Raw genomic sequence first — 27,002 nt, forward strand, 5'->3', positions numbered from 1 at the left:
CTACATGTGTTAAAATTCATGGAACTCTACACCAAAAGTAAAGGGCAATTGTATGATCATTTGAAAAATAGACTTAAGGCACATGTATACATATGTAACTAACCTGCACATTGCGCACATGTACCCTAAAACCTAAAGTATAATAATAAAAAATAAATAAAAAGAAAAAAAAAAGAAAAATAGACTTAAAATTCAATTCTGATGGTGCTGCACTAGCTTACAGGGTGCAGTACAGACTTCTTAATATGGATTACAGGGCCCACCCTGATGGTAGCACCTCAACAACAGGGCTGTTTCCCCTCATAAAGCCTAAGAATGTAGTTTTTATGGGGGTAGACTGAAATGTGGTCCCGAAGGTCACAAATGTTTTGTCTCTAAATAAGACACTTGTCAGTTTGGAAAATCAAGGATTTAGAAGACTCAAGCTCTCACTCTGGTGTAGCATGTTGTGGAATCCTGGCTTAGTATAGCCTCAGTTCCCTACCTATTAAACATGACTAAGAACTGGCTCCCCTGGGGTCACTATTAGTGTGACAGAAATTAAACTATATTGAATGCTCAGCTGAACTGATTTTGCATTTGAACAGAATATGCCTTCCCACCTCAAACCCCTCTAGAGAGGAGAGGAGTATGTGATGTATGCATTGAGGGGAATAGATTGTGTTGTCAGATTTCAAGGTGCCTTATGCATTTATTTAACAGTCTGGGCTACACTCTTTCCCACTTTGCCTCCCCAGTAACTAATGCATTCCACTGAGATTTGTATCCTGCAGAGAATTAGCTCCTGGAACAATTACAGTGGCATGTACTTCCCCACAGGATCATCCAGAGTCGCAGCTAGGTTTTAGAGTTCTTCATGGCAACCCCTTTAGTATCATGATATCCCTGATGGAGATTCTTGGTTTACGCTGCTGCTGTCCTCCCTCACCTGCCATCGTGACCTGTATATGGCTTGCTTAGAGCTTGGATGACCACCCAAGCCCACCTGCCCCCCATTTCTACCACCATTCAACTCCCCTTATGCTGAGGTAAATGATGAGGAACTGGTATTGATTATGTTTATACATTTATTAAAATATTTCAAGAAGCAATACTTTATTAACATTGAGGACTGGTGTTCCATTTGGTGGGGGGAAAGGAATAGGCACACTTTGTGGACCTTTTTTTCCTGCTTTTTCCTGTTACCATGTAAATACCCCAGCTTCCTCCCCCAACCAGCCCCTGGCCCTGCTGCTTATTTGCAGGGGCCTCTGAGGAAATAAAAAACACAGAGCAGAAAACAACAATGGATTACAGATTCACTGACAAATAGACAAATGCAATTCCATAAACCATATAGCCAAGCAAGGTCTCATATAGGATGGAATGGTGCTAATGGGTTTGGTTGCTTTGGTATTATTTTCCACCTCTCGTGAAAGAAAAATTCTTCCATTTGTCCCCTGAGGGAAGATGATGTTGACCCTGACTGTTTCTTCTGGCCCAGTTTTATTAAGGTAAAAAATCTCTTTCTTTTTCTTACCCTGCCCTTATGGACACAGCACAGGGCCTTTCTGGAGAAGGGGACCCATAACTGTTTACCTCCTATAGTATTGACACCAGAAGCAGTTGGTGGCAGTTCAAATGTATCGGTTTTTTCTTCTCCACTATTCTTGCCAGGAATTGCCTACCCAACCAATTCGTCAGAAAGTGCTACCAAAGATACAACCAAACTCTAGAGCTTTGGGTCTTAATGATGTCTGAACATAATTGAGATGGATATTTGGTGTTTGGTCCCACCACCCAAGCAATTGTATTAATTACTGCAAGTGGTTAACAAAGTCCTTAAAGGGGCTGACACTCCCAGGGCTAAGACAGCTCCCTTGAGGCATCACTTCTTGCTTTGTTTCCAAGTGAGCATATGCAAGAACAGGTGCTTGGCAAGCTATCTTCCTTTTTGGGAAACTACTGGTAACTTAGCAATTTAGGAGGTAACTGAGGGATTGAGCAAGCCACACCTGCTCCTGGGCCTTGTCATCTATCAACTGTGCTCCATGAGCCGACTCTAGCCCCAAATACTAGTGGTTTCATTCAATATCATTCTGACTCAGAGTGGGAGGACAGGGTAGGTGAAAGGGAATCCACATGGCACAACAGAGCAACAGCAGCATCACTGTGCACAAAGACCTAATTATTGCAGCAAAGTAAGCACAAGAGATGGAGTCTTATTACAGTTTACTATCATCAGTGATAAAAATAATTACAAGACACAGCCCTGCTTAGTCACCGCCAAGATAAAGCTACCTTCTCCCAGGACTTCCTTCTGTTGTCCTAAATTTGCTCATTTGGACATTTTCCCCTTCGGAAAAAAGCTCTTCTGAAGAAAATGCGACTTGGTTCCCACTCTGTGAGTGTGTGTGCAGATGTCAATGCATGCAGCCATAGAGGAGCCAAGTCGGGCTGCAATAGTGAGCTTGCTGATTTCATCTAATACCTCCTCCTGGGAAGAAAGACTAATAACAGAGAAAGTCAAAGACACAACAACAGCACACTGACTACTCAAATATGTACAATAAGCTAACACATTCTGATGCTTAAATAAGTTTTAAATGTTTTCTGTCATCTTTTTCCATTGACTTTCTTCTCTAGTTGTAGAGCTAGGACTTAGTTTGGCACAGCAATCAGACATTTGGGGACTATCCCCTTGTTAATATTTTTCTCCTCACCCCTGCGGAGGTGGAGCACAGGTGGCTGGTTTAAGTGGGTTAGGCTGGTGGAGTTCCAGAGTTGAGAACCAGTGCTTGGAATCTGGATTGTGCACCTCAATGAACCAGCCGTTGGACTGAATCAGGTAATTGAGCACGCTGAGTTTGTCTGAGAAGTAGGGAGAGGCCAGTTTTCTCTTGATAAGTGGGAAGGGACACTTAACTAAAGGTATGAGTCAAGGGTGGGGTGAAGATGCAAGGCTGACCAGAGAGAACCTCTCTGGGCATTGGGGTTTGATTAGATTTGCCTGACTGGGAGAAGGCATTTTTGAAAAATGTGAATTAGGATTTGAAGCGATTTAGGAATAGTTTGTTTTCATGAGAAATTTGCAAGAAGAACCACAGGAAAGCAGAGGCTTCTAGCCTTCATTTCTCCAGGCCCATGTTTTTTCTGATCACTTCAATGCCCCTCTGTACTCAAGGGAAAAGGGCAAGATGGGAGATTTGAAGGTGACTTGAGGACTGACCCAACATCCTGTCCAGAAGATCAGGCCAAGATGGAGCTTGTGGGGAAGGGCCTAGGCTGTGACTTGTCAGGCAGTCCCTAGTTCAGGCATCTAAGTCACAGAGCTCAAGGCCTGATTGCTCCATATAGTCTTTTTATTGGGGAAGGGCACAGTTGCTGATGGAGAGTCTAGGACAAATAGAGCAAAAAAAGGCAGCATGCCAGCTTAAACCCCTTCTTTAGGGCATTGGTGTTTTTGTTCCCCTTTCCATGGCCTGGCTCAGAATTTTAAGGGGGCGTCAGAATCAGCTGGGCCATAGATCCCAGCCACCTCTAAGACACTGAAAATGCACCAAAAGATTTAGAAGCTCCACCAAGAAATAGGGCAGTTGGTAGAGGTGAATGTGTTATTGTTATGTAGAGTAAGGGGGAGTGGGAAGGGATTCCTGGATTAGCACAATAAATTATAGGGTCACTTAGAGGTCGAGTTGTATTTTCAGTTCTTAAAAATATATATGCATATGTGTATATATATATATATATACATCTTTATGTCTCTATACATAATCTATACTGCAGCACAGCGGCAAAACATTTAGTTAAGTTAAAAAATCCAGCAAGAATGCAGGCAAACACTCCGTGGAGGCATGCAGGCTAGGATCAAGGCAGCAGGAGGGGAGCCTGTATGGTTGCCATGAGGGGTGAGTTCCAACCAATGAGCCCACCAGAGCACCACCTGGACATATGCAGACATACAAGCACACATGGAAAAACGCAAAGGGTTTGCAGAGAGAGAGCGAGAGAGCGAGAGAGAGAGAGAGAGATTACCATATCTACAAGAAGAGATTTCATATGATCATCTTAACAGGAAAGTGGACAAGCCCCCAGGCTCTAGTTCTCATTTTAATGAGCCAACTAGAAGAGATCTCCTGAAGGTGCAAGTTGCAGTTGGCAGGGATTCCGAGAGACACACAACCAAGTCTGGCTGTCCTGCCTGCCCCCTTCTCTTCATCTCCCTGGGAGTCTGTGTGTCTTTCATTCATTCCTTAGCATTGATAGTTTCTCTGCTGGTCAGAGAAAACCATTCCAAAACTCCCTGAAGAGGTGAACTCCCTTGAATCCTTTATAGATACCCGGCCATTCATAAAGAGCTTATCCCAATAAATACTGTAGTTGCTCAAGATGCAGAAAGAGAAGGAGAACTGAACAAGACAACTCGGAACAAGAACTTTTGGCCAATGAGGAAATGTAACCCTCTAAGGAGACCAGATTAAGTCCAGGAAAATGCATTAGTGAAAAGAATTGGAGGGTCTTTCTTGGTGGTGCTCATGTTTGTTCTGAAATGATTTAGTCTAGCCTGTATTGAGGTTTTGAGAGTTTTTTAGTAGAATTCTCAATGTTGTGAGTTCTTCCAGCTTTCAAGGGCTACAGTTGAGATCTTGATGGTGTTAGAGGATCATCACCCTCTGCTTTATCTTCACGATGTCTGCGGTGCCATAAACTGCCTTCAGAGGAAAAAAATGGTATAGAAATAATGAGGTTAGCACAATGCCAGATGCCCAAGTATGTGGACCCAAAAGAGAGCAAAAAGTCTGTTAGAAGATAGACTGGTTTGTTCCTATTGTACTATCTCTGAATCATCAGGGAAAACCAGCTGAAACCATGTGAGCTAAAGACAAATGGGATGAATTTTCAGAACCTGATAATTTATGGAACTGATATTGACTCCGCAGAGTCTTTAGAAATATTTGCAAACACCATTGTCTCCCAATTGACAGACTCTTAAGGAATCAAACCAGTTGGACCATACCTGAGAAAATACAGCTCGATCCAAGAGATTCTCTCTCGGCATTTGTGCAAACTCTTAGTTCCTTGAAAACAAACTGCTACCCTCTGTCCCTTTCTTTTTTTTCTTTTCTTTTTTCTTTCTTTCCTTTTGCTCCCTTTCTTTCTCCTTCCTTCCTTTATTCTTCCTCTCTTTTTCTCCTTCCTTCCTTCCTTCCTCCCTCCCTCCCTCCCTCCCTCCCTCCCTCCCTCCTTTCGAGATGAGGTCTCACTCTGTTGCCCAAGCTGAAGAGCAGTGGCACGATGACAGCTCTCTGCAGCCTCAGCCTCCCAGGCTCAAGCAATCCTCCCACCTCAGCCTCCCAAGTAGCTAGGACTACAAACGCACACCACCATGCCCTATTAATTTTTTATTTTTTGTAGAGACGGGGTCCCATCATGTTGCCCAGGCTGGTCTTGAACTCCTGGGCTCAAATGGTCTGCCTGCCTCGGCCTTCCAAAATGTTGGGATTACAGGCGTGAGCCTGTTCCTTTTTTTTCCATGTCTACTATTACTACATCTCTCAAGCTTCCAGGTTGTATAGGACCAAAATTTAGGAGGGACCACCATGGACATCAGAATTGGCACAACTGAAAACTCTAAGAGAACCTTCTTTTGAATCCTAATGATATGTCAATAGTGCTTAAAGCCAATTCTGAAGAAAGAAGAAATGGAACCAAAATTCAAACAATAAAATATACAGATATGTTGCTTTTCTACCACTTACTATAACAGGAACGAAAGTGTTTAGATAGGCCACAGAACCTGTTCCTGACCCTTAGGAGTGAATCAGGCAGAAAAATCACCACCTATTTGCATTTTTGTTTTCTGTATATGTCATGGAGACCACACAGGTTCTCCCCTTACCAGTGTCCATATCACTTTCTCTCACCTTGTCCAAGATATGGCTTGGTATCACTTACTGCTAACTCCCAGATGGCCTCCCCCTTCATCATCACCATTCCCACAAACATTTCTAATGGGGGCTTTAGGTCCCTGGGAGGTAGCCAGGCTGTTAGGGGAAGTCTTCATGACCCCTCTGCCTGTGGGGGAGACTTACCAATAAAACTCTGGACACTCTGGCCTGATTTAGGCTTGAGTTCCTCTTCTAGCTTTTTCTTTCCCAATTTGGGGAACTTAATTTTCAGCCTGAGGCTTCTACTGTCAGTGGCCGAAGATTTTTCCTGAGAAACCACAAGAGGAAGGTCAAAATGTTAGTTGCCTAATATTCGAAGATAATTGCTGGGGTCCTGGAAAAGTGGTAAACAAGAATGGCTGCAGAGAACAGGGAGATCTGCTCTCTATCCAGGTATGAGAAACACCCCCATCACTGGTCGCATGCCCTAGGAAAGCAATTGATCCTTACCAAGAGGCTACTTGATGCCAGGTGCTTTGCTAGCATTCATAAATGCTCTCATACAACTCTCAAAGCAACCTTGCAAAGTGGTTATTAACATCCCTGTATCAGAGATGAGGAAGCAGAAGCTTGGAGAGGTTAAATATTTCACCTGAGCTCATGTGGCTAGGGATTAGGAGGATGAGATTGCTAGCACCACTGCTAGCTCACATGGAATCTCTGCATGAATTAGGAAAAAACACCTCTTCCTTCAGACATATAGTTTGGTGAGCCCTTACTTGCGCCTTGGCCAAATACCTTCTTATAGGGAAGACCCTTGCCTGCCAGGCCAGCTGCTTCCCTGTCTGGAATGCAAAGAGGGTTCTCTAAACATAACTCTTCATTCTGAACTTGGCCTCTCTGCTGTGCAGTTCATGCAGGCTCTGTAATTCCAGCTCGGGCCTGCTAAAGTGTGCTTGTTTTACTACTGGTCTCAGTAAAACACAATTTTGAGATTAATTTTGTTGTCAGAAAACCCAGAGTGGGAGGGACGGAAAGCAGCAGGGAGAGGTAATATTTGGAAGATGTAACCACCAGTATGGCCTGGGCACCAACCGTTTTGAACAGGTATTGGCTGTAAACTGGCATGGCCATACTGGTATGAACCAGATGAAGTTCAGTCCTGGCAGCAGGTGCTGAGCAGGGAGGGCGAATTTGCAGCCAGGAAAACAACACAAAAAAAAACCTATCTTGCTTATTCTTTCTTGATCATCTCTTGTTACAGAATGAGCCTTCTTTCTGGTTATTTTTCCACAGTCGCCTAATTTTTCTACATGTTTTCTGCCTTACCCTATCTATTTATGATGAAAAGAGTGGGGTGAGGTGGGCAGGGAGGAAGCTCCAGTAACCTTCAGTTGAAAGCCAGCACTGGACTCCCTGTACTACAGTCACCGTGTCCTGGCCCACACTGGAAGGGAAGGCACTAAGGAAGAATCCCTCTTTCCCTTTATTTCCCAATTCCCAAGATTACGCACCTCTGGAACAAAGATCAGATTCATCCAGTCAATCTCAGATAGCTTTTTGAACTCCTTATTCATAGCTTCCAGGGTGCTTTGTAGTGAGGTCTCATCCTCAGCACTTCTCAGCTGGTACAGACAGTAAAAAGAGTGAGTGTCCAATGCCTAGCACTTTTGTAGACTCTTACACTCTCCCCCACTCCCAGTCCCTGCTAGTGACCAAGAGACCACAAGGTGCCAACTTGTATTCCTTTGGCCCATAGCCAGCTGTTTTCTTTCTCAAAAGGAATATCCAGAAAACAACCAAATGGTGGGGCTCTCCTTGGGGCTGGGCATGCTTACAGTTTTGCAAGCAGAGAGGTCTTTTGATTAGTATCAATTAACACTGAGCTTCACCCCTACAGCTTAGGGTCAAGGACAAGGGTCCTACTGTTGACCTCCAGTCCCTGGAGACATCTCAGTGCTCCCCTAAGTAAAAGCTACCTAGTTTTGAGCACATACTGTATGCCAAGCACTGTACATACATAATTTTGTCCCATCTTCCTGGTAACCTTACAATACCTTACAAGGTACTATTGTTTTCATTCCATGGGTGAGAAAACAGACTCCAAGAAGTTTAGTGCTCAAGATCACACAGCTAGACAGAACCCAGGTCTGTTTAACTATATGGCCTACCCTCTATACAACACTGTCTTATCAAAGACATGTGGGGAGGCCAGATGCTGAGGGAATCTTTATTACATGCTTACTGTAATTTAAAAGTTGTTTTGTGAAGCAAGGAGAGAGCTAGAGAGAGGCTGGCTCAACTTTCTCCTCCTGGAAAAGAGGGTCTGTCTCCCCAGGCCGTGCTTTAGCCCCCAGCTATCACTATGACTAATTAAGAAATGAGTTCTAGATGGCTTGTCCCACAGGTTCAGGAAGCAAATTTAAGTGCTCCCTAGTAACCCCCAGCGCCCACAAGATGACCTTTGTACAGTCCATGGAAGACTTAAAATGGATTCTTTTGGGACCATCTTCGACTCAGAAGAATCAAGTTCTAGAACATCAACACAGGTGAGATAGTTCACATTCCAGTAAGTAGTGAGCTGGGAGAACAGATGGGCACAGATATCTTCAGCCCTCACATGCTTACAGCCCACCTAACCGGGCCTCACCTCTACTCCCTGGCATGCACTTTACTTTCAATCTAGCACTTATGTGGCTTCTTGCTGTGCACAGGCCACTTGCTGCTCCAGCCATAGGTCGAGCCTTGCTGGCTGTCACAAATGGGTGGCATGTGAATGAGAGGAGTACAGGGTAGGAAGTTATGGTCAGTCACAATGGGATACTGAGGGAGGAGCAAGTCAGTGCCGACAAATAATGTTTTTTGCTTTTCAACTAGTAACTTAAGACAATACAAACTGCCCTAGATGCACAGGACATGTGTGTGCCAAGTAAGGGAAGTGGGAGTTACTGGGAGGGATTCACTTCGTCATCAATTTACTTCCCTTTGCTAACTCAGAGCTCCTTACTGCCCTCCTTCTTCAAGGGGAGGAATAACACCCAAATGAAACAAGCTGTATCTCCATCTCACCTCTAGGACAGCCTTTCTGGAGATACATGGTCATTCTTAGCTGCTGCCTGCTTCTTGGCCACATTTGGATGTGTGGATGTGTATGTGTGTTGAAGTCCTCACTGGGCCCTATGAGGTGGGAGACTTCTCAAGTGTGGTATGTGCTCAAGTTGGCTTGTTGGTTGGTGTGAACCAATTTTCAGGTCATGAGCCTCGGGAAAGTGGCGACAAGAGACCAAATGCACCTATTTCCTGCTGCCCAAACGGGCAAGGCTATTGAGCTCTGCCTATATATAGAAGGTACTTCTGTTGATGTTGTCTGAGGCTCAAAGACTAGCTTGGGGCTCAGATGTTGGGACAGCCTGACCTGATTGCCTTAGCCACTCTGCCTCCTGTGCAGTGTGCCAATTAGATGAGCAAATGAAAAGAGGAAATAGATGCACTTCTGCAATATCAACTCTGAAGCCCCTCTTCAAATAAACCTTAATTAGATGAGAGGCAAGCACAGCACCTGCCTCAGGGCCTTACCAGCCAACCCTAAAGTGGATGATCATAATTAGTCACCTCATCAGAGCACACTCATCAAGTATGCCTATGGGTTTTGCATTCTCAGAAACATGCAACTAGCCTTGTAGCCCAAAAATGGAGCCTCAGTCTGTTCTCCCTAGCACTAATAAAATGTACTATCTATGAAGCTGCTAGTATGTGCTAGGCACTGATAGGTACTTAATACACAACACCCTGGAGAGGTAGGGATTATAATTCCTATCTTGTAGATATGGAAACCAAGACCCAGACAGGTGAAGTCGCACAGCTAGTGTTATGGGTTGAATTGTGTCCCCCCAGGAATGATACGTTGAAGACCTAACCCCCAGTACATCAGAATGTGACCTTATTCGAAATAGGGTCATTGCAGATGCAATTAGTTGTTGAGGTCATATTGGATAGGGTAGGCCCCAATCCAATGTGACTGGTGTTCTTATAAGAAGATGGCCTTGTGAAGACAGAGAAACACAGAGAGAACATCATGTGAAGATAGAGGATTGAAGTGATGCATCTACAATCCAAGGAACATCAAAGCTTGCCAGAAAACTACTGGAAGCTAGAAAGAGGCAAAGAAGGACCCCTTACAGGTTTTAGAGAGAGGATGGCCCTGCTGACACCTGGATTTTGGACTTCCAGCTTCCAGAATTGCGAGACAATACATTTCTGTTGTTTGAGGACACCTAGTTCTTGATACTTTGTTATGGCAGCCTTAGGAAACTAATATATTAATAGCTAGTAAGTGGCAGATTTGAGATTTGAACCCAGGAATCTCCCAATTTTTCCACTATTCCACACCACCTTCTCATAGGGTGAAAGAGGCATGTAGAAACTTGGGAGGTACAAAGCAGCTCAAAAGAGCTCACCTTTTTCTACTGGAGATGTATCAAGTACAGTAACACTCTACTTTTTATTGGCCTGGTCTGAACTCACAAGACATTTACCAAAGGAGAGGTTGAGACTTTCTCTCAAGAGTATGGTAGTCCCTGTGGATTAGCATAACCCATGAAGTCATACAATCAACAACAATCCTAGGTGACACAGTAGGGACTTCCAGGCAAGCACTTGGCCAAAATGCTCCCACGGGTCTCCAGTGCCCTTGGACCAAGCACAAGACCATGACCATGTTCAGATAGAATACTTTGCCCTCCCAGGCTCCAACCCCCTGCACTCACCAGCTTTTCATCCAGGAAAGCTGTGGTGTCATCGTAGAGCCCTTTAAGACTAAATGTAACATCTACAGCATCATTTCTGCTTAGAGTCTGAGAGGAGAAGAACGGAAAAGGAGAGAAAAAGACAAAGACAGGGGAGTTGTTGGTTAGTAAGCATGCAGCTGTCTTCTCCGTGGGAAGGTAGAAGCAGGCTAGTAGGATGTGGCTATAGGTGAAAAAGCAATATTCAAAATATAGTACAACTAGTACAGCATGAGCTGTACTATCAGAACCAGTGCCAGCTGACAACTGCGGTACAGTAGTTGTGTAGTACTATGTGAAGTGGCAGAGCACGGCTTGGCTTTGGCATCATTGATTGATTGCAGTGGGTATAGGAAAATAGGAAATATGCAAACCAGAGGGTAAATTTAAGGCTACTTGTTGTCCTAGGCCAAAACCATCATTCCAGGGCAGGTGGAATTAGGGCCTAACATCTCTCTTCTTGCAACTCCAGGCCTTGAGTTGTAGGCCTCCTCCAACTGTAATCAGGCCCTGACACAATTATATCTTTTGCCTAGCACTAAAGTTACTTTTTAAAAGCATCAGTTAGCAATTCTGGCAGTGGACAAAGCCATGGGGTGACACATTTAACATTAAGTGTCCTGCCTGATATGGACCTTTCCCTCAAGAGGAAAACCGAGGCACCTGGAAGTTCTAGTTCCAATGACAGGTGTCCCCTTATCAGGTTATACAGAGATCTAATTGGGATAAGGAAGGGCCAAGTACAAGTTTCTCTTCATTCATTGTCCATTTCTCCCTTGAAGCTGGTGGGATGGATGGCTATCAGGGAAGAGGGCTAGCTCTCAGGCTGATGAAATCTGCTGTGGTTTTCCCCCAGCAACCACCTTGGACCTGTAACAAGTCAAGGAATGCCTGCCTTCCCATCCACTCTCTCCATCAGTTTCCTGCCATATTTGCCCAGTTTCTCCGTCCAGCCTCCGGCTCCACTTCTTTCTCTTTCATCCTCTTTCCTATCTGGTTTGACTCCTTTCCTTAATTCACTCCTTTCCACTTACTTCAATGGGAATACAGGAAGCTGCACCCATCTCATTGCCACTGTCTTGGCCGTAAAATATATCATTCAGGATGTTAGCGCTGGCATTCACAGAATCCATGAGGACAGACACATGCTGGTGGATCTTGCTCAGGTCATTAAGTCTGTAATAAAGCAAGGACAGATAGATGAGTTGGGATTTCTGAAGGACTTCTGGCCTGGGGCACTGGTGAGGGTTTGGGTAAGGGTAGAAGTGAAAGCCCTGGGTACCTGACTTGGACTCATGACTCCCTCCTGTTATTTGTGCTCTTCTCTAGGTAGCCACCTATGCTAGCAAATGTTTCTACTCTTCTCTAGGTATTTACCTTTACCCATCCTTGTCTCACCTGAATTTAGATACTGGGAACTTGGGGAGGGTAGAAGGCTAGAACAGAAGAGGGCAGCTGACTCTAGGAACTCCAAGGCCCTCCTGATATTTAAGGGCAAGGGTAAACAGTCTTAGTTCTGTTGGGTTTGGATTAGCATCAAGAGATCCAAATTCATCCCTGGGTCTAATGAGAGATGTCTAACCTGGCTTATTGCTGAGCACAAAGAATATTTTCTGCCTGGATTGTGAGGGTCCCACTCAATTTTTAGAGCTCTAAGCTAAATTCCTCTCTGAGGCCAGGCTCCCTAGTAGCCAATAGACACAAATTGGCTTCTTCTCCCTATGCCTTCTTAGGATTCTCAGCCCTGTATCTAGGCCAGTCCACTTACTTGCTGATGAGGTTTTCTGCAAGCCGAGCTAAGTGCTGCATCTGGGCATACTCCTCATCAGAGAGGCTCTCTTGAGAGTCCTGGGAGTCCAGCTGGGGTTGAGGGGCAGCTTGAATTTCAGTATGCTTGTATTCCCACATTTTCATTGAGTTCTCAAAGTCCTGGAGATGAATACAGTGGCATATCCTAATGATTGCTGTAGCTACTAGTGCACATGACAGATCTGTCTGTGAGCCTGACGTCTGTGGGCAATGGGTATGTGGGTACAGTGGGTAAAGGGGAAGGAGGGCCCCCTGTCCATTCCCCCTGTCATACCCATCTATGTACCTATACAAGTATCCATCATTTTATTCAATCTCTTCTGGACTATGCCGTTTTAGTTTTTGTTGTTCAGAGTATGCTGGGTTTTGGGACACCAGGCTTGGATCAGACACATGTCTACTTCCTAGAAGCTCCCATATGAAGGCATCATGACTGACAAGACAGTGGAGCACCTTTCATGCTCCCTTCTTTGCCAAATGTAGGCAATATGTGGTGATGGAGTTTAGAGCCAAACATATCTAATTTAATTTTGAATCGTGTTTCTGTCATTTACTAGTTGTGTGACCATTAGCAAATTATTTAACCTCTCTGGTCCTCATTTTCCTCATCTGTAAAATGGGAATAAGTTTATCCACCTCATAAGATTGTGGAGAGAACCTACATGAGAGAAATGTAAAATGCCTAGCACAGAATAGGCAGTTTATAAACTGGACTTCTCTTCCCTTCTCTATTGCTATTTCCATGGACTTTTCACAGGTTAGAGTGCAAGATAACCTCCAAGCATTGAATATGTGATCAATAATAGCTCCTTTATAAGCTTTAGAAGGTTTAGCTGAAGTGGATGACATTTATTAATGCAACATTTTAAGGAACCTTAGAGATACCTAAAGACCATATTCAATGCAGAACTTGTTGCTGAAGGAGATTTTTCCATAATCAACTGATGCTTTTAGCTCTCTTTGCAGTGGAAAGAGGAGGATAACCTTGTCCAAAACCAGGGGAGGAAGCCCCTTGTCTCACTCTCTTGGAGAGTGTTTGCAAATGTCAGTATATATCAGAGTGTCTTGAGGAGCTTGTTTGCAAATTTGGGTTCCTGGGAACTACGCATCCCTATGTGGTTCAGTGGGTCTGGTGTGGGGGCCCAAGAATGCATTTATAACCAGCATCTCAAGTGACTCTGATGCCAGGGGCACACAGACCTCCCTTTGAGGAATTCTGCTTGAGTGGAAATATTCAGTACTCAAGTGACTATGGGTGAGGCAGTATAGGAGCCCAAGACAAGCTTTTCCCCCTTACCCGATCTCTTGTCAGCATCTGGGCAGCGTTCTTGTATCTAATCTTGATAAGGCCTGGTCTCTGAATCCAGGCCTCCCCATCCACCTGCACTGGAATACCTTCTTCACCATCAATGGTTATCATCACCTCATGGCACTGCCAGAGAAAATGAGGAAGAATGGAAGAGAAAAATGAGGCAACTGCTATAACTCTATCTGATAATCTCATAGTTATGGCCTTGAATGTGTATCTGAAGCAGGACTGGAAAGGATGTGAATCAGATCATCCCAGGAAGAAATGTCTGTTTCCTATGGGCTTTTTGCTCCATTGGCTTCTGCCACCTCTGCCTCCAACCCCAGTCAGCACTTTACTGCCCACCAGATAACCTGCTCACTCCACCCTGTCATTCTTCTACCCAGTTAATTCCTGGGACTATCCCACATCCTGGGTAGCAGCCAAAAACCTCAGCCTCTTCCTGGTGCCCACCCAGCCCCTGCCTACCTGGGCAATGCGATGATGATGCAGGTTGATGATACGGGACATTGCCATCTGCACAGAACCAAAGATTGCCACCACCTCCAGTTTCCCATCATCGATTGCAGGAGCCTCATATTCCTGAGGAGGAAGAACTGTGTCACATCTCCCACCCTTGAGAAATCACACCATGTCTATAACAAGAAGGCATGTTTAAAGGCTCCTGGTGAGAATTTTTCTAGCTCATGAAGAGTGGAAACTTCATTATTAAAAGGGAAAAAGATGAGGTCAGGAAGCCAATCTGGGAAAAGGGTACTGAACTCTTAGCCAGTTCCCTCCTTGTCCAATCCAGCATCATAAATACCTGAGGCCAGTCTTATTGGCCTTATGACCTTCTTGGGTAAACTCAGAGTAAAGGGGTCATGGTCAGCTTCCCAGGAGATTTTATTGACAGAATTCCTTGGAGAAAAGAGCATGGCCTTGGCCGGGCGCAGTGGCTCACACCTGTAATCCCAGCACTTTGAGAGGCCGAGGCAGGTGGATCACCTGAGGCCAAAAGTTCAAGGTCAATGAGCCTGGCCAACATGGCGAAACACTGTCTCTACTAAAAATACAAAAATTAGCCAGGCATGGTGGCTGGTGCCTGTTATCCCAGCTACTCGGGAGGCTGAGGCAGGAGAATCACTTGAACCTGGGAGGCGGAGGTTGCAGTGAGCTGAGATCTTGCCACTCCAGCCTGGATGACAGAGCGAGACTCGGTCTCAAAAAAAAAAAAAAAAAAAAAAAGCATGGTCTAGATAGCCTTTAAAGGATCTGTCAGACCCGAGGAATGGAAAATCCAAAGCCCAGGCAACACCTAAGAGTTGACCTTATCCTAAGGTCTTTGGTTGAATTTTCTGCTTTCGGATGGTAATTGCCTGAAAAACTGATCATACAGCTGCTGCTAATAAAGGTTCTCGGCCCACCTCCTCTTCTCCCATTGTCTATTTTTCACTTCAGTTAGCACAATGCTTCCTTCAGAGATACCTTAGTGGGATCATGCCTTTCTCCCTCCCCATTCCTTGTTCCATACTAACCGTGGTTGCTGTGTTGCTTCCCCAGAAGTTGATACCTCCGGCATAGCTGGTAATGTTGAGCACTACAATGCCTTGCAGGTTTGGCAAGGAGATGGTTTCTCCATCACACTGAAAGAAAAGAGTAGCTCTCATTAGCTGGATCTTTAGATAGCAACATGAAGGAACATTTACAGAGATGGGGAAAGGGCTCTGTCTTCTCTTCCATTACATGGAAATCTATCTTCATGCCTTCCTCCCATGAGCTGTGAGGATCACAGAGTTAAAGCTCAGGAAGAATCAGCATATAGGGTATTCCCAAGGCCGCGAGATTTCCTTTCTCCATACCCAGGAAAGACTACCCGCTTTTCTACTAACCTCCAAATGCACTCGTTCTTCCAGTTTCCTGTAAGAGCGCTGCAAAAGTTCCCTGGTTCCCAGAAGGCCATACCACATCTTGTTCTTAAGGCGGCTACTACAGGGAGGTAAGCATTAAGAAAGCAGAGGGTGAATGATATATAGATAAATGGTGGAGAAAGACAGGAAGGAAAACCATCTTATTTCTCAAATGCCTTCTTACAGAGAGGAGTCATGCTAAATGGCAACTGGACAGCGGTTAATGTAACTGATATCCCATGCAAACACTTGCAGAAATGGGTTCCTGGGCCCCTTTGAAGCCTCAGTACCCTATCAATAGATACATTTTCCATTTCTCCTTGCTACCAATATTGGTCCAGACTTGGAAGAAACAGGCTATATTCAGACATCAATGCTCATAAAAAGCTATGAGCATAGCTGGCTGGTACACACCAGCTACCCTAGTTGTGCTACTCCAGGAGATTTCAGCTGCTTGGAATCAATTTCATTTGAAACACGTGACTCTTAGAGTGCAATTTTTTCGAAGCAGCAACTTTTCTGGCAAAGTGAAGTACTTTTCCAAACACCAGATCCATATACTAAATGCTTAATTCAATGCCATGGAACAGATCTAAGCTTAGTAGGGAGATTTTAGAGGAGGAGCCAGTGGAGAAAAATAGGAGACAGGAAAGGATATCAGGTGACTTGAGGTGGAGGTGGGGAGGACAGGGTCTTGCTGACTGTGGAATCTCTGATAGAAATAGGTGGGGCGCTTATGATCACTAGAAAGACTGGATATAGTTTACTTGGAGCTTGTAAAGTAGAGCCACAGAAATGAGCCATCATCACATGGAATGAGTTTTGAAATGTTAGAAGGCTAGCACAAAATTATTGAGACACTGTTTAAACCATTCATTCTCTGGGCACTTTGGTGTTCTCATCTACAAAAATAGGAGTTTAGGTATATGAAAATGCACAATACCTAGAACAAACCATTCTGAAAAAAAGAATCAAGTGGGGGACTTTCATCTCCCAATTTCAAAAATTACTTTCAAGCTACAGTTATCAAGATAGTGTGGTACTTGCATAGGATAGACACATAAATAAATAGAACAGGAGTGAGAGTCCAGAAATAAACCCTTGCATTTGTGGTCAATTGATTTTTGACAAAGGTGCCAACACGATTCACTGGGGAAAGGATAGCTGTTTTAAAAAATGGCTCTAGATCCGGGCACAGTGGCTCATGCCTATAATCCTAGCACTTTGGGAAGCCAAGGCGGGCGGATTGCCTGACCTCAGGAATTCGAGGCCAGCCTGGGCAAAATGGTGAAACTCCGTCTCTACTAAATTACAAAAAATTAGTCAGGCATGGTATCATGCACCTGTAGTCCCAGCTACTTGGGAGGCTGAGGCAGGAGAATTACTTGAACCCAGGAGGCAGAGGTTGCAGTGAGCCGAGATCATGCCACTGCACTCCAGCCTAGGCAACAGAACAAGACTCCGTCTCCAAAAAAATAAAATAAATAAATAAATAAATAAATAAATAAATAAATAAAAGTGGTGGTGAGATAATTAGATATCCACAGGCAAAAAGATAAACTTAGACTCTTACCTTAGACCCTCACACTATATGTAAAAATTAACTCAAAGTAGATCATACACTTAAATGTATTAATAAGAGCTAAAACAATACAAACTTTAGAAGAAAACTTAGGAGCAAATTTTTAAGATCTTGGATTAGGCAAAGATTTCTTACAGATGGCACCAAAAGCATGGTCCATAAAGAAAAAAACTGATCAATTGGACCGCCTTAGAATTCAATACTTTTGTACTTCAAAGATACCACTAAGAAAATGAAAAGACCAGCAAGAGACTGGGAGAAAATATTTGCAAATCACATATCTGACAAAGTTCTTGTTTCTCAGCCCAGGCCTGCTTTGAGAAAGAGGTTCTAGTGGTGGTGGCAAGGGTGGGGTGGGGTGGGGTGGGGTGGGGTGGGGTGGGGTGTCACACTTTTTACTTATAGCTTCAATGTACCACAAGAACTCTGAGACTGACTTAGGTCTTGTCTGAAGTATGAAAGTGCGAGAAGGTGCCATGTAGGCCAACGCTGGATAGGGTAAAATTAACGGGTCCAGGGGAACCAGGTTAGGAACACCAAAAACAAATAGAGGGATGTTTGATGCTTTGCAACTTTGTCAAGTGAAAACAGATCTGAAGCCACTACTGAAACCTGGTTAAACTTTCACAGACAGAACAAAGATGGGCGATTTGCTAAATTGAGTCAACATAATCTGTTGTCAGTAACAGTAACACAGGTAGCTGTGTTTACACAGAAATCCACAGGTCTGGATTTGAAGGCAGCTCAAGTTTAGGATGCCAGTGCAGTCATCCAAAATTTGGCGCACACTGTCCCGCTAGACTAGTCTTGGGGCCAATGCATTGTACTTCCAGCGGGTCCCTTTCTTTCTGTTGCTTGTCTGAGAGGTAGAGAATGTAGGAATACGTATGTGTATTGTGATAGTGTGTTTGCATGTAGGGAAGGGAGTTTCTTTTCCTTACTTGTATTGCCCTGGGTGTTCATCTCTTCTGGTGTTGAAGTCCAGAGAAATTTTAGCATCCAGTCCAATTCCGAAGTAGTTGTTCATGACACATTTTTCTTTGAAGCGTCTGAAATTATTCAAAGAAGAGGACAGACATTGGTGCAGGAAAGAAGTGCTGCTATCATTGGGCATGAAGATGAATCTGCATGATGGAAAACCAGTGAGGGAAGGCCCCCTCCACACTGGGCACTAACTATAACATTTTTGAGAGGCACATGTAGTTATCCTTTTGTGTGAACAACTAGCTTATTAGCTGTAAGAGGGAGTGCCTCACCAGTTGGGAAGCTTCAGTGGGATTGGAACTTATAATAAAGAAGCAACATTGATGATTTTAGTAATCTTCGGAGGCCTTATATATGAGTGGCCCATATTTTCTTCATATGCAGTATTAAGGGAAATACTGTTTACTCCTATAAAGAACTTTTGAATATCCTAGACACAAACGTGCCATGACAGTTAAGTCTGCACAACTGCTCTCAGTGATGTCCGACATCAAAGGGCAAAGTGCCCACACATTTGGGAGGAAAGACTGATAAAAGAGGGTAGATATGTACATAACAAAAAAGCCAAATTATTTGTCAAGTCTCCTTTGTCCATCTAGGGTGTCAACATCAAAACCAGTGGTGTGCCATAGCCAGTTGGCACCAGCTCATGTAAACTGATTATGCATATCTCTTTCTAACTCCAGATTCAATGGCATTATATCACTAACTTAAATAGGCCATGGTGGAAGGGTTTACACCATAAATGAATCAGGGCTTTCTCCCCCAAGAGAGCAGGTCGTTAAACACTTGCCAGTGCACTATTGATCAAAATTCATTAGGTAGATCCATGAGAGCTCAGACATAAATTTGAGCCAGTGGTGAAGTGTGGGGGCAAGAATGCAGGTTGGAGACAGGAATAAACATTGTTTTCTTAAATAAATTATTTAAGAAAACATAAATAATTGCTAGCTGTATCCTTTTGAGAAATTAAAATGGATACAGTTTAGCTGTTTAATCTTAGATTACTTTTTATTCATTACCATACTGACCCTACATCTCTCACATGAGATTTGCCTCCCTCAACCACAGTCCAGAGATTGGAGTTTCTCTAACTAATGTCCAAACTGATCTTCTTAATGGAACTCAGAATGAGCGAGTGTGGCAGAACTTGGCTGCTGGGGATATTCTAAAGAGGGAGAACTGGTGAGACAGATGTCCTTAGATTTGCTGCCTAGTCCCCTATGACCATTTAGTTTTTAGTATCTTCAACCATTTACTGTTAAGGGCAACAGTGAAAAAAAGCAAGTCCTCTGTAACAACAACAACTAAGATTGATTAATTATTTATAATAATAACAATAATAACTGCAAATGCATATAACACTTAATTATGGGTGCCAAGCACTACTCAGTGCAAGTACTTTTCATATATAAATGTAATAAATACAGCAAACCCATGATGCAAGTTCTACAATGGTCTTCATTTTACATATGAGAAAACTGAGGCTCACATTGGTTTAGTCACTTGTGTAGGTGACACAGCTAGTAAGTAAGAGAAAGGATTTGACTATGGATATCCTGAGATTGTGCTCTTAACAAGAGAAAGAAAGAAGCCATTAAAACGGTGATAGAGTTAAATACTTACATAGATTCAGGTGTAAAATGTAAGTGATCCAAGTTAAGATTGTCTAGGTCCTCACTTTTGAGAGAAGATATAGAAGACAAAGTGCCACGATGAGAACCTAGACACAAAAGACATCACTTGGGTGTCAGATACAAACAAAAAAGCCCTTTCCCCTCACTTGTATTTCACCCTATTTTCTCTGTGGAGGCAGGGTCAAGCTCAATGACTTTCTCCTAGATAATATTAAGGGTTCTAATTCCAAAGAGGGATCCTCTTGGATGGATAGGGACTTCCACTGAGAGAAGAATAAAGCTGGGCTGCTTGCTTGCTGGCAGTGAAAACAACTTCAAATCTTGTATTTCATCAGACCAGCCTCTTCAATGTTCCTAATGGGGTCATTACTCTGGACATTGGCATGGGATCTTATAGTGTGAGTTTCTGGGGAAGAGGGAGGGGTATCTACTGCAGGATTATGGCTAAAAGAGGATGCATAAAAAATACATATTTATTCTTTGGGAACTAAACAGCAGTGACAAAGGCTAGAATAAGGGAAGAAGACAGAAAGATCCTTACGGCGTCGTGGGCTTGTCTGGTTAATATCTTCTGGGTCATCTTCCAGGAAGAAAGTTGAACTAAAGTTCTTAACAGATATTGTCTGTCTGCTTTCCTCATCCAGAACTATAAAGTGGGAGGAAGGAAAGCAAAAAAGAAAGGAGGAAGGGAGGGAGGAAGAAAGGAGGGAGACAGGATGGAAGGAAGGAAAGATTAATTACACTTATTGAACATTTATCACGCATCTATTTTGTTTAGTTAATGGGTAGATGATGGAGACTCCCATTCGACCATCAAATCTCCTCCATGATACTGTTTGTAGTCTCAGCTTACTTACAGTGTTGCTGTTTTTTCATATTCATGCCTGAGCTTTCTTTGTTTTACTGGTTACTCTTTTTTCTCTCACCCAGTACATGTGGTTGTGAGTAGAAGCTTGTGGCTGTGGATTGGGGTATCAGCACGGGAAAACCTCTGCTCTTCTACCTCCATTCTATTAGTTCATTTACTTATGTGGCTTTTGTCTATAATTGAGCCTCTAGGACTGTGCCACTCTTTCACTCTAATGTCTCACTCCACACCTGGAACATTTGGGAAGTCTCTTTCCTTTCACCAGCCAAATGTTGTATAGCTGAGATGCCCAGTCTCAGCCTGTGTCAGAGCTCATAGGTTCAATCTCTACCCCTACCAGGGAGGTATTTTCCTATCTCATAGCCACAAGCTACACCTCTAAATCTAACATATGTGTTGATGGAGCAGACTGAGGGTTGGTTGTGACAGTTATGGCTACATCCGTTTATTCTGATCCCCACTGCTTGGAAACTAATTATAGAAATAGAGGCAAATTGACTGTTTAATCCTTCCACTGTGCAGAAGGGAGATTTTCTTTCTTTCTAGGAAACTTGGCTGAGGTTGTGCTTGAAGGTACCAAGGCAGGGCAAGGCACCATGGCTAAAAGTCAAGGGCCAGCCAAAGGGACTTCCTTGCTGCATAGGACTTCTGCTCAGTTCCAATAGTTCAGTTAGAATACACTCAGTCTTATACCACCTTCTGATCTGTTTCTCAAAGTATTGTGGGAAAGAAGTGGTCAGCAAAACATTCAATGAAGAAACTGAGGGAGTTGAAGAGTTTTCATTCTGAGTTGGGAAGTTTGCAGACTGTCGTGAGTTCTGGGCAGTGGCAATTAATGCCAGAACTGTCAGGACCACTCTCAGGGCCCTTATGCCTGATTAATACTGTGCAACACATGCAGAGTTGAACACCATTTTCTTTCTAAAATAGTCATAGGCTCAGTGGTTGGAAAGAAACAGGAGAAGGAGGAAAAAAGTCTTATGGCTGGTGGTGAAAGCTGATAGAGCTTTGAACCAGGTCACTTAGCATATATTAATATAATTATATAGGATGAGTGTTGGTTTCCAAAAATGAGTAGCAGGAGTTGACTGTCTGGGAGGTAGGAGGAGCCAAAGGGGCAGCTTAGCAGGACTGAGGCTTTTCAAATCAGTAGTCTGAATATTGACTTTGTATGCAATATGAATGCAGAATCTAGACTTTTTGTAGCAGAGTCAGAGAGCAAACCCAGAGTCAGTGAGGCCAGTAAACCATCCTCTGGAACTTTTTCTTTCCCCTACCTCAGTCACTACAACCCTGGCCACCTTACCTTGTTCAACTTGGAATATGATGAGTTTCAAGGATTTCTGGAGATTCTGGGCCTTTGTAGCCAGCTCCAACTTGCACTTGGCTATGTGGTCTATTTGAGGAACGAAGGGCTTCCTATCTGCCTTGCTGCTGTCTGCATATTCTGTAGCACTTTTCTCAGCAGAAGTAGCTGCTGCCTCCTCAGCCAGGACATCGATCAGGACACTGAGCTTATCATACATTAAGTCACTCTATATAGCAAGGAAGGAGACAGGGCGTTGTTATGAGGGACCCATGCTTGAGAGGACAGAATGAGGAGTGGTGGTGATATGGGGAAGGGTAGGGAGGGGTAGGAGTTGTCCATAAATGCTGAGCATAGAAAACCACATGTGAGAAGATGAAGTACTTAGCAAAAGAAGTAGGTGGGTAGATGTGATGAGATAACCAAAGGGTGTTAGGAGATCAAACACATATCATTTTTTTCTGAGTGGCCCCATGCATCAGTGTATATAGCTGAGTCTTTCTTGTGTCAAACAGGCCTATAAAACAATGTGTAACATGCAAACTTGAGGAAAGACAAATATTTCTGGATTTTCATGGGCACGCTCCTCTGGATATGAATGTGCCCCTGCTTGGGTGCTTGGTGTGTGTCTTTGTATGTGTATAGGTTTGGGGACCTACATCTGCTGCATGATTTAAGGCCTCGATTCTTAGCTCCATCACTTAATAGTTTGTGATCTGAGGCAAGTTTCTTAACCGCTTTGTGCCTCCATATTCTAGGGTAGTTGTGAGGAATAAATACATTAATACATTAAAAACAGAACAGTCCTTGACACAAAGTGCTATATAAATGTTGGCTATTGTTGTTAGAGAGGTGAATGTGAATGTATTTGAAGTGTGTATTCATATGTACATACTTTCAAGCATGTTCTCATGTACAACCATGCACATACCTGCTTGATGTACACTTGTGTCTAGTTGTGGGCAGATGCTTGGCATGTACATGGTACGTGTGTATGCATGTAGAGTGTCATCCTTCATTTAGCAAAAGATGGAAGTTCAATGAGGTTAGACCTTCCTCATCAGGGAGGCTTAACAGCTGCCCCTCCTTTCCTTTCTTTTACAATTTCCAGTGAGAGGCATGTTTGCTTTTTATTAAAAAGGGGCCCCTGGCTGCTCCACAAAGAGTATAAGACAAAAGGAATGGAAACTTACTTTCAGAATCACAGACACTATTGCTGTATTGTTCTGTTTTATCTGACCCCAGGCCTTTACAATATCAACCACAAAATCTTCCACGGCTGAACACAAGAATCTGGAAAGATAAGATAGATGGCACAATGTTACATGAACCATGAGGCCCAGAGCCCTTCTCTCTTATGTCATCAGTCCCCATCCTCCTCCTCTCTCTCTTTCCTGATCTGTCCTCTCTCTCTCACCCTCTCCTCCCAGCCTTTTTCTCTCTGCTTTTTTTTCCTGTGCATATGGTGAAATATGTTCCATCCCCACTTTAGTTCAGTTTCACACCACTTCCCTAGTCAAGAACCTAATAGAGCTTGACCAGCATTTCTTAGTACTAATTCTGAATTTCCAGAAAAGAGAATTCACTTGGTCCAACTTGGGTCAGGTTTTCACCTAGGGTCAATCAGCTATGTTTCAAGGGCCCAGCTAATTTAGTACAAACAATTATATTGGGAGGACTCTCCCTGTGGGAAGTTTTTCTCAAAGGAGAGTTAGTCGACTGGGCAGGAGCCCCCTAAGAAGTCCCAGGAAAAACAAATGACCCACATATTTAGAAGGGGGAATGTGTTCCTCAGGTTATGAGAAAGCAGCTATAGGTAGATATTGCAGAGACCTTTCTTAATGTCAAAGATGGAAAGCAAGGTGTCTATACTATAGGGAGCTATGCTATGCTCCTAAATGGTCCATAATGTTGTGTTTCCCTACTATAATTCTCTTCCCAAATTTCTGGCTTGCAATTTTGACTTTTTGGAGCAGCAGACGACTTCACCTCAATGTCATCTTTCTTTCCTAAACTTTCCATTCAGGGGGTTTGAGTTGGGAGAAATCTGATTTGGGAACATAAACATATATTTTCCTTGGCCTCAACACCCCCAGCTATCAAAATGAGCCCCATGTCTGACCTGGGAACAGCCCCAAAGGCTGAGAGCCAAAGGAAGACTGACCTGGTTGCGATGATCATCTCTGTGGGGTACTTGGCCTTCAGGATTTTGTTCAACTCGGTGGCTGCAGATTCTAAGTGTCGGATGGCAGCAGCCTAGGGGCAAAAGGAGTTCTTAGCCCTGGAATCTTAGTACAATAACGCAGTGTGTTGCCCATCCTCATCCCCTGCAACCTCATTGTTTCTTACTGACTCTACCCGCAACTCAACTGCCTCTCTGGAAATGATAATGATCAAAGAATTCTTGTTGAAGGTCAACAGAGATGATCTTAGATCTATGCATATTCTAAAAATTTAGATGTATTTCATTTTCTCTTAATAATCAAAACCTCATATGAAGGAGGTACTATTTCTTTCATGTTTCAAATGAACAAACAATCTCATATTACATAGCTAGTAAGGAATAAAGCTGGATTCGAATCTACATCTTTCCAATTCCAGAATGTAACTTCTTTAATAATATCACTACCAATAATAACAGTACCCACTTATATAGTACTGACTATGTGCCAGGCTCTCTTCTAAGCTACATGTGTATTTTTTTCATATAATCGTCATAACAACCCTGTGAGATAAAGACTATTATTATCTCCATTTCACAGAAGAGAAAGCTGAGCCCAGAGAAGGGAAAGATGATAAATTGTAGAGCCAGGATTCAATTCCAGGTAGTCTGGCTCTTGAGTCTGTGCTCTTAATTACAACTTCTACTCCTTCCTCTCTATGACCCTTGACATTCAAACATCTACAAAGACTTGATAATTCTATTTTTTCAGTATGTCTCAAACGTATCCACTGCTACTCATCCCCGCTACCACTTCACCAGTCCAAATCACCATCACCTCTTGCCCAGACAGTTACATCTCCTAGCTTTTCTCTTTGCCTCTAGTCTTTTATTACTTCAATTGTTTCTCCACATACCGTGGCAATCCTCTACTTAAACCCCTTCTCTTAGATAGCAGACTGGATAGATGACTGGATATGTGATAAAGCATGCATAGGAAAATGTTAGTAGTAGAGCTACCATTTTAACTTTCATCAATGTAGAAATTTTCATAAGATAAGAAAAAATCCTTCTGTAATTCTTATTGCTCTTAGGATGAAATCCAAACTTCCTACTGTGGTTTATCAGGCCCTTCCCGGCCTGGCCCCTGATTACTTTTCTAGCCTTATCTTTAGTCACTCTCCCTGAATGCCCCCTCCCTGGCCCCTATGCATCAGCCATTATGAATGTACTTCAGTTTCGTGAATATTCCATGCTCTCCCTTGCCTTTGGAACAATACACGCTGTTCCATCTGTGTGGAACAGCCCTCCCCTTTCTTATTCTCCTGGTTAACTCCCTCTGGATCTCAAGTATCTTGTGAAACGGCACTCCTTCTGAGCGGCTTTCCCTGATTTCCCCAGACTGAGATAGATCTTCTTGCTATGTGTTCCCAACCCCCTCTACTTCCTTATATACTAACACTCATACTACTTGATTAAAACAATTTATTTTTCCATCTATTCAAGTAGACTATGTCATTCTTCTTTACCCAGTAGCATATAAGAACATCTCCTAGAATAATATCTCACATAAAGTAGTTACTCCATAAATATTTTGAATGAATAAGTAAATGGGTGAATGAATTATATCCCCAGTGCTTAACATAGTTCTTGGTAAATAGCTGCTGACTGACATGTCACCAACCCTCAATGATCTCATCCTCATCCATGGACAATGCAAAAGCTTCTCTCTGGGTTTTGTCAATTATTTCACTGTGTAATAAAGATATTGGTCTGAATTACAGCTGAACAGTAGTTACCTCAAATCGTGGTACATCCATTTCAACCTGTCCTTTTAGCAGCGGGGTTTGTCTGGGAGTCTCACGAATCATCACACTCCATCTGAAATGAATTTCAAAGACAGATATTTAAGGGTCTGTTTCATGACTGGTAAAAATTAGTGCTTCAAAGGTGAAGATAGAAGTAAAAATGTTTATGTGGTGGGGGGAGGTGGGTTGTAGGGGGTGTCCAAGCAATCTCTGGTCACCTGATCTCAAGGTGACCATAAGAGGGACCTCTGTCTCATGAATTCTGTAGGCCAGTGTGATGGAAGGAATTCCCTTCCCTTTACAGGGTTCTCAGAGAGCAGTGCTTCTTAACCAGAGGTAACCATCAAGATCATCTGAGGTGCTTTTGTACAATACACATTCCAGGGCCCTGCCAAGACCTACTGAATCTTTGTGGTGGGGCTCAGGTTGATGTTTTTAAAAAGCTCCCCAGGAGATCCTTATGGGCAGCAATAAATCAAATGCTCCTATATATACCAGCATAGAAAGTCTTTTTTTCCTCAGGAGATAGGATGGTAGTACTTGCTCTTCTCTAGAGCAGTGACAATGTAAGCAAGTTATTTCTAAACTCTCCCTCCATCCCTTTTTTAGTTTCTTTGAAAATCTGATGAAATTATAGACTTTTCCCCAAGAGAGAATATGCTTAAACAGATCATTAGCTCTGCAATTTGAAGAGGGTTCACAGAACCCTTGAACTTTATGCATGGGGCCCCTGCTCTAGACTCCATTAGTTTTCTGGTGTTTTTGTTGTTGTTGTTGTTGTTGTTGTTTTTGTTTTGTTTTGGTTTTTTTGAGACAGGGTCTCACTCTGTCGCCCAGGCTGGAATGCATTGGCATGATCATGGCCCACTGCAGCCTTGACCTCCCAGTAGGATCCTTTAGTTTTGAAGAGGGGCTTCAATGTTTGAAGGATACATAGTAGACCCTGGCTTCCCAAGAGACAAGCCCCACCCAGCCCACAAATGGCTCTGCACTGAAGC

General features: G+C 43.3%; 1 protein-coding gene across 2 annotated transcripts in view; it reads right to left on the minus strand.

Annotated features, from left to right (window-relative positions):
- Positions 1–276: 276 nt before the first annotated feature.
- DGKK (diacylglycerol kinase kappa) overlaps positions 277–27,002 on the minus strand; it is a 106,237-nt gene continuing 79,511 nt past the window's right edge. The window contains exons 12-28 of one of the 2 annotated variants that reach the window (XM_024240406.3): positions 25,996–26,077; positions 24,200–24,291; positions 23,229–23,328; positions 22,036–22,264; positions 20,403–20,507; positions 19,851–19,947; positions 18,182–18,289; positions 15,641–15,737; positions 15,287–15,394; positions 14,238–14,351; positions 13,758–13,892; positions 12,420–12,580; positions 11,686–11,827; positions 10,634–10,720; positions 7,382–7,492; positions 6,072–6,195; positions 277–4,691 (exon numbers count right to left, since the gene is read on the minus strand). In XM_024240406.3, coding sequence (XP_024096174.2) covers positions 4,612–4,691; positions 6,072–6,195; positions 7,382–7,492; positions 10,634–10,720; positions 11,686–11,827; positions 12,420–12,580; positions 13,758–13,892; positions 14,238–14,351; positions 15,287–15,394; positions 15,641–15,737; positions 18,182–18,289; positions 19,851–19,947; positions 20,403–20,507; positions 22,036–22,264; positions 23,229–23,328; positions 24,200–24,291; positions 25,996–26,077 — 1,972 coding nt within the window. In that variant the 3' untranslated portion in view covers positions 277–4,611. The remainder of the gene's footprint in view (positions 4,692–6,071; positions 6,196–7,381; positions 7,493–10,633; positions 10,721–11,685; positions 11,828–12,419; positions 12,581–13,757; positions 13,893–14,237; positions 14,352–15,286; positions 15,395–15,640; positions 15,738–18,181; positions 18,290–19,850; positions 19,948–20,402; positions 20,508–22,035; positions 22,265–23,228; positions 23,329–24,199; positions 24,292–25,995; positions 26,078–27,002) is intronic. The other variant, XM_024240407.3, reaches the window with a different exon arrangement.

This window comes from Pongo abelii, chromosome X (assembly GCF_028885655.2).
Source record: "Pongo abelii isolate AG06213 chromosome X, NHGRI_mPonAbe1-v2.0_pri, whole genome shotgun sequence".
Classification (NCBI taxonomy): domain Eukaryota; kingdom Metazoa; phylum Chordata; class Mammalia; order Primates; family Hominidae; genus Pongo; species Pongo abelii.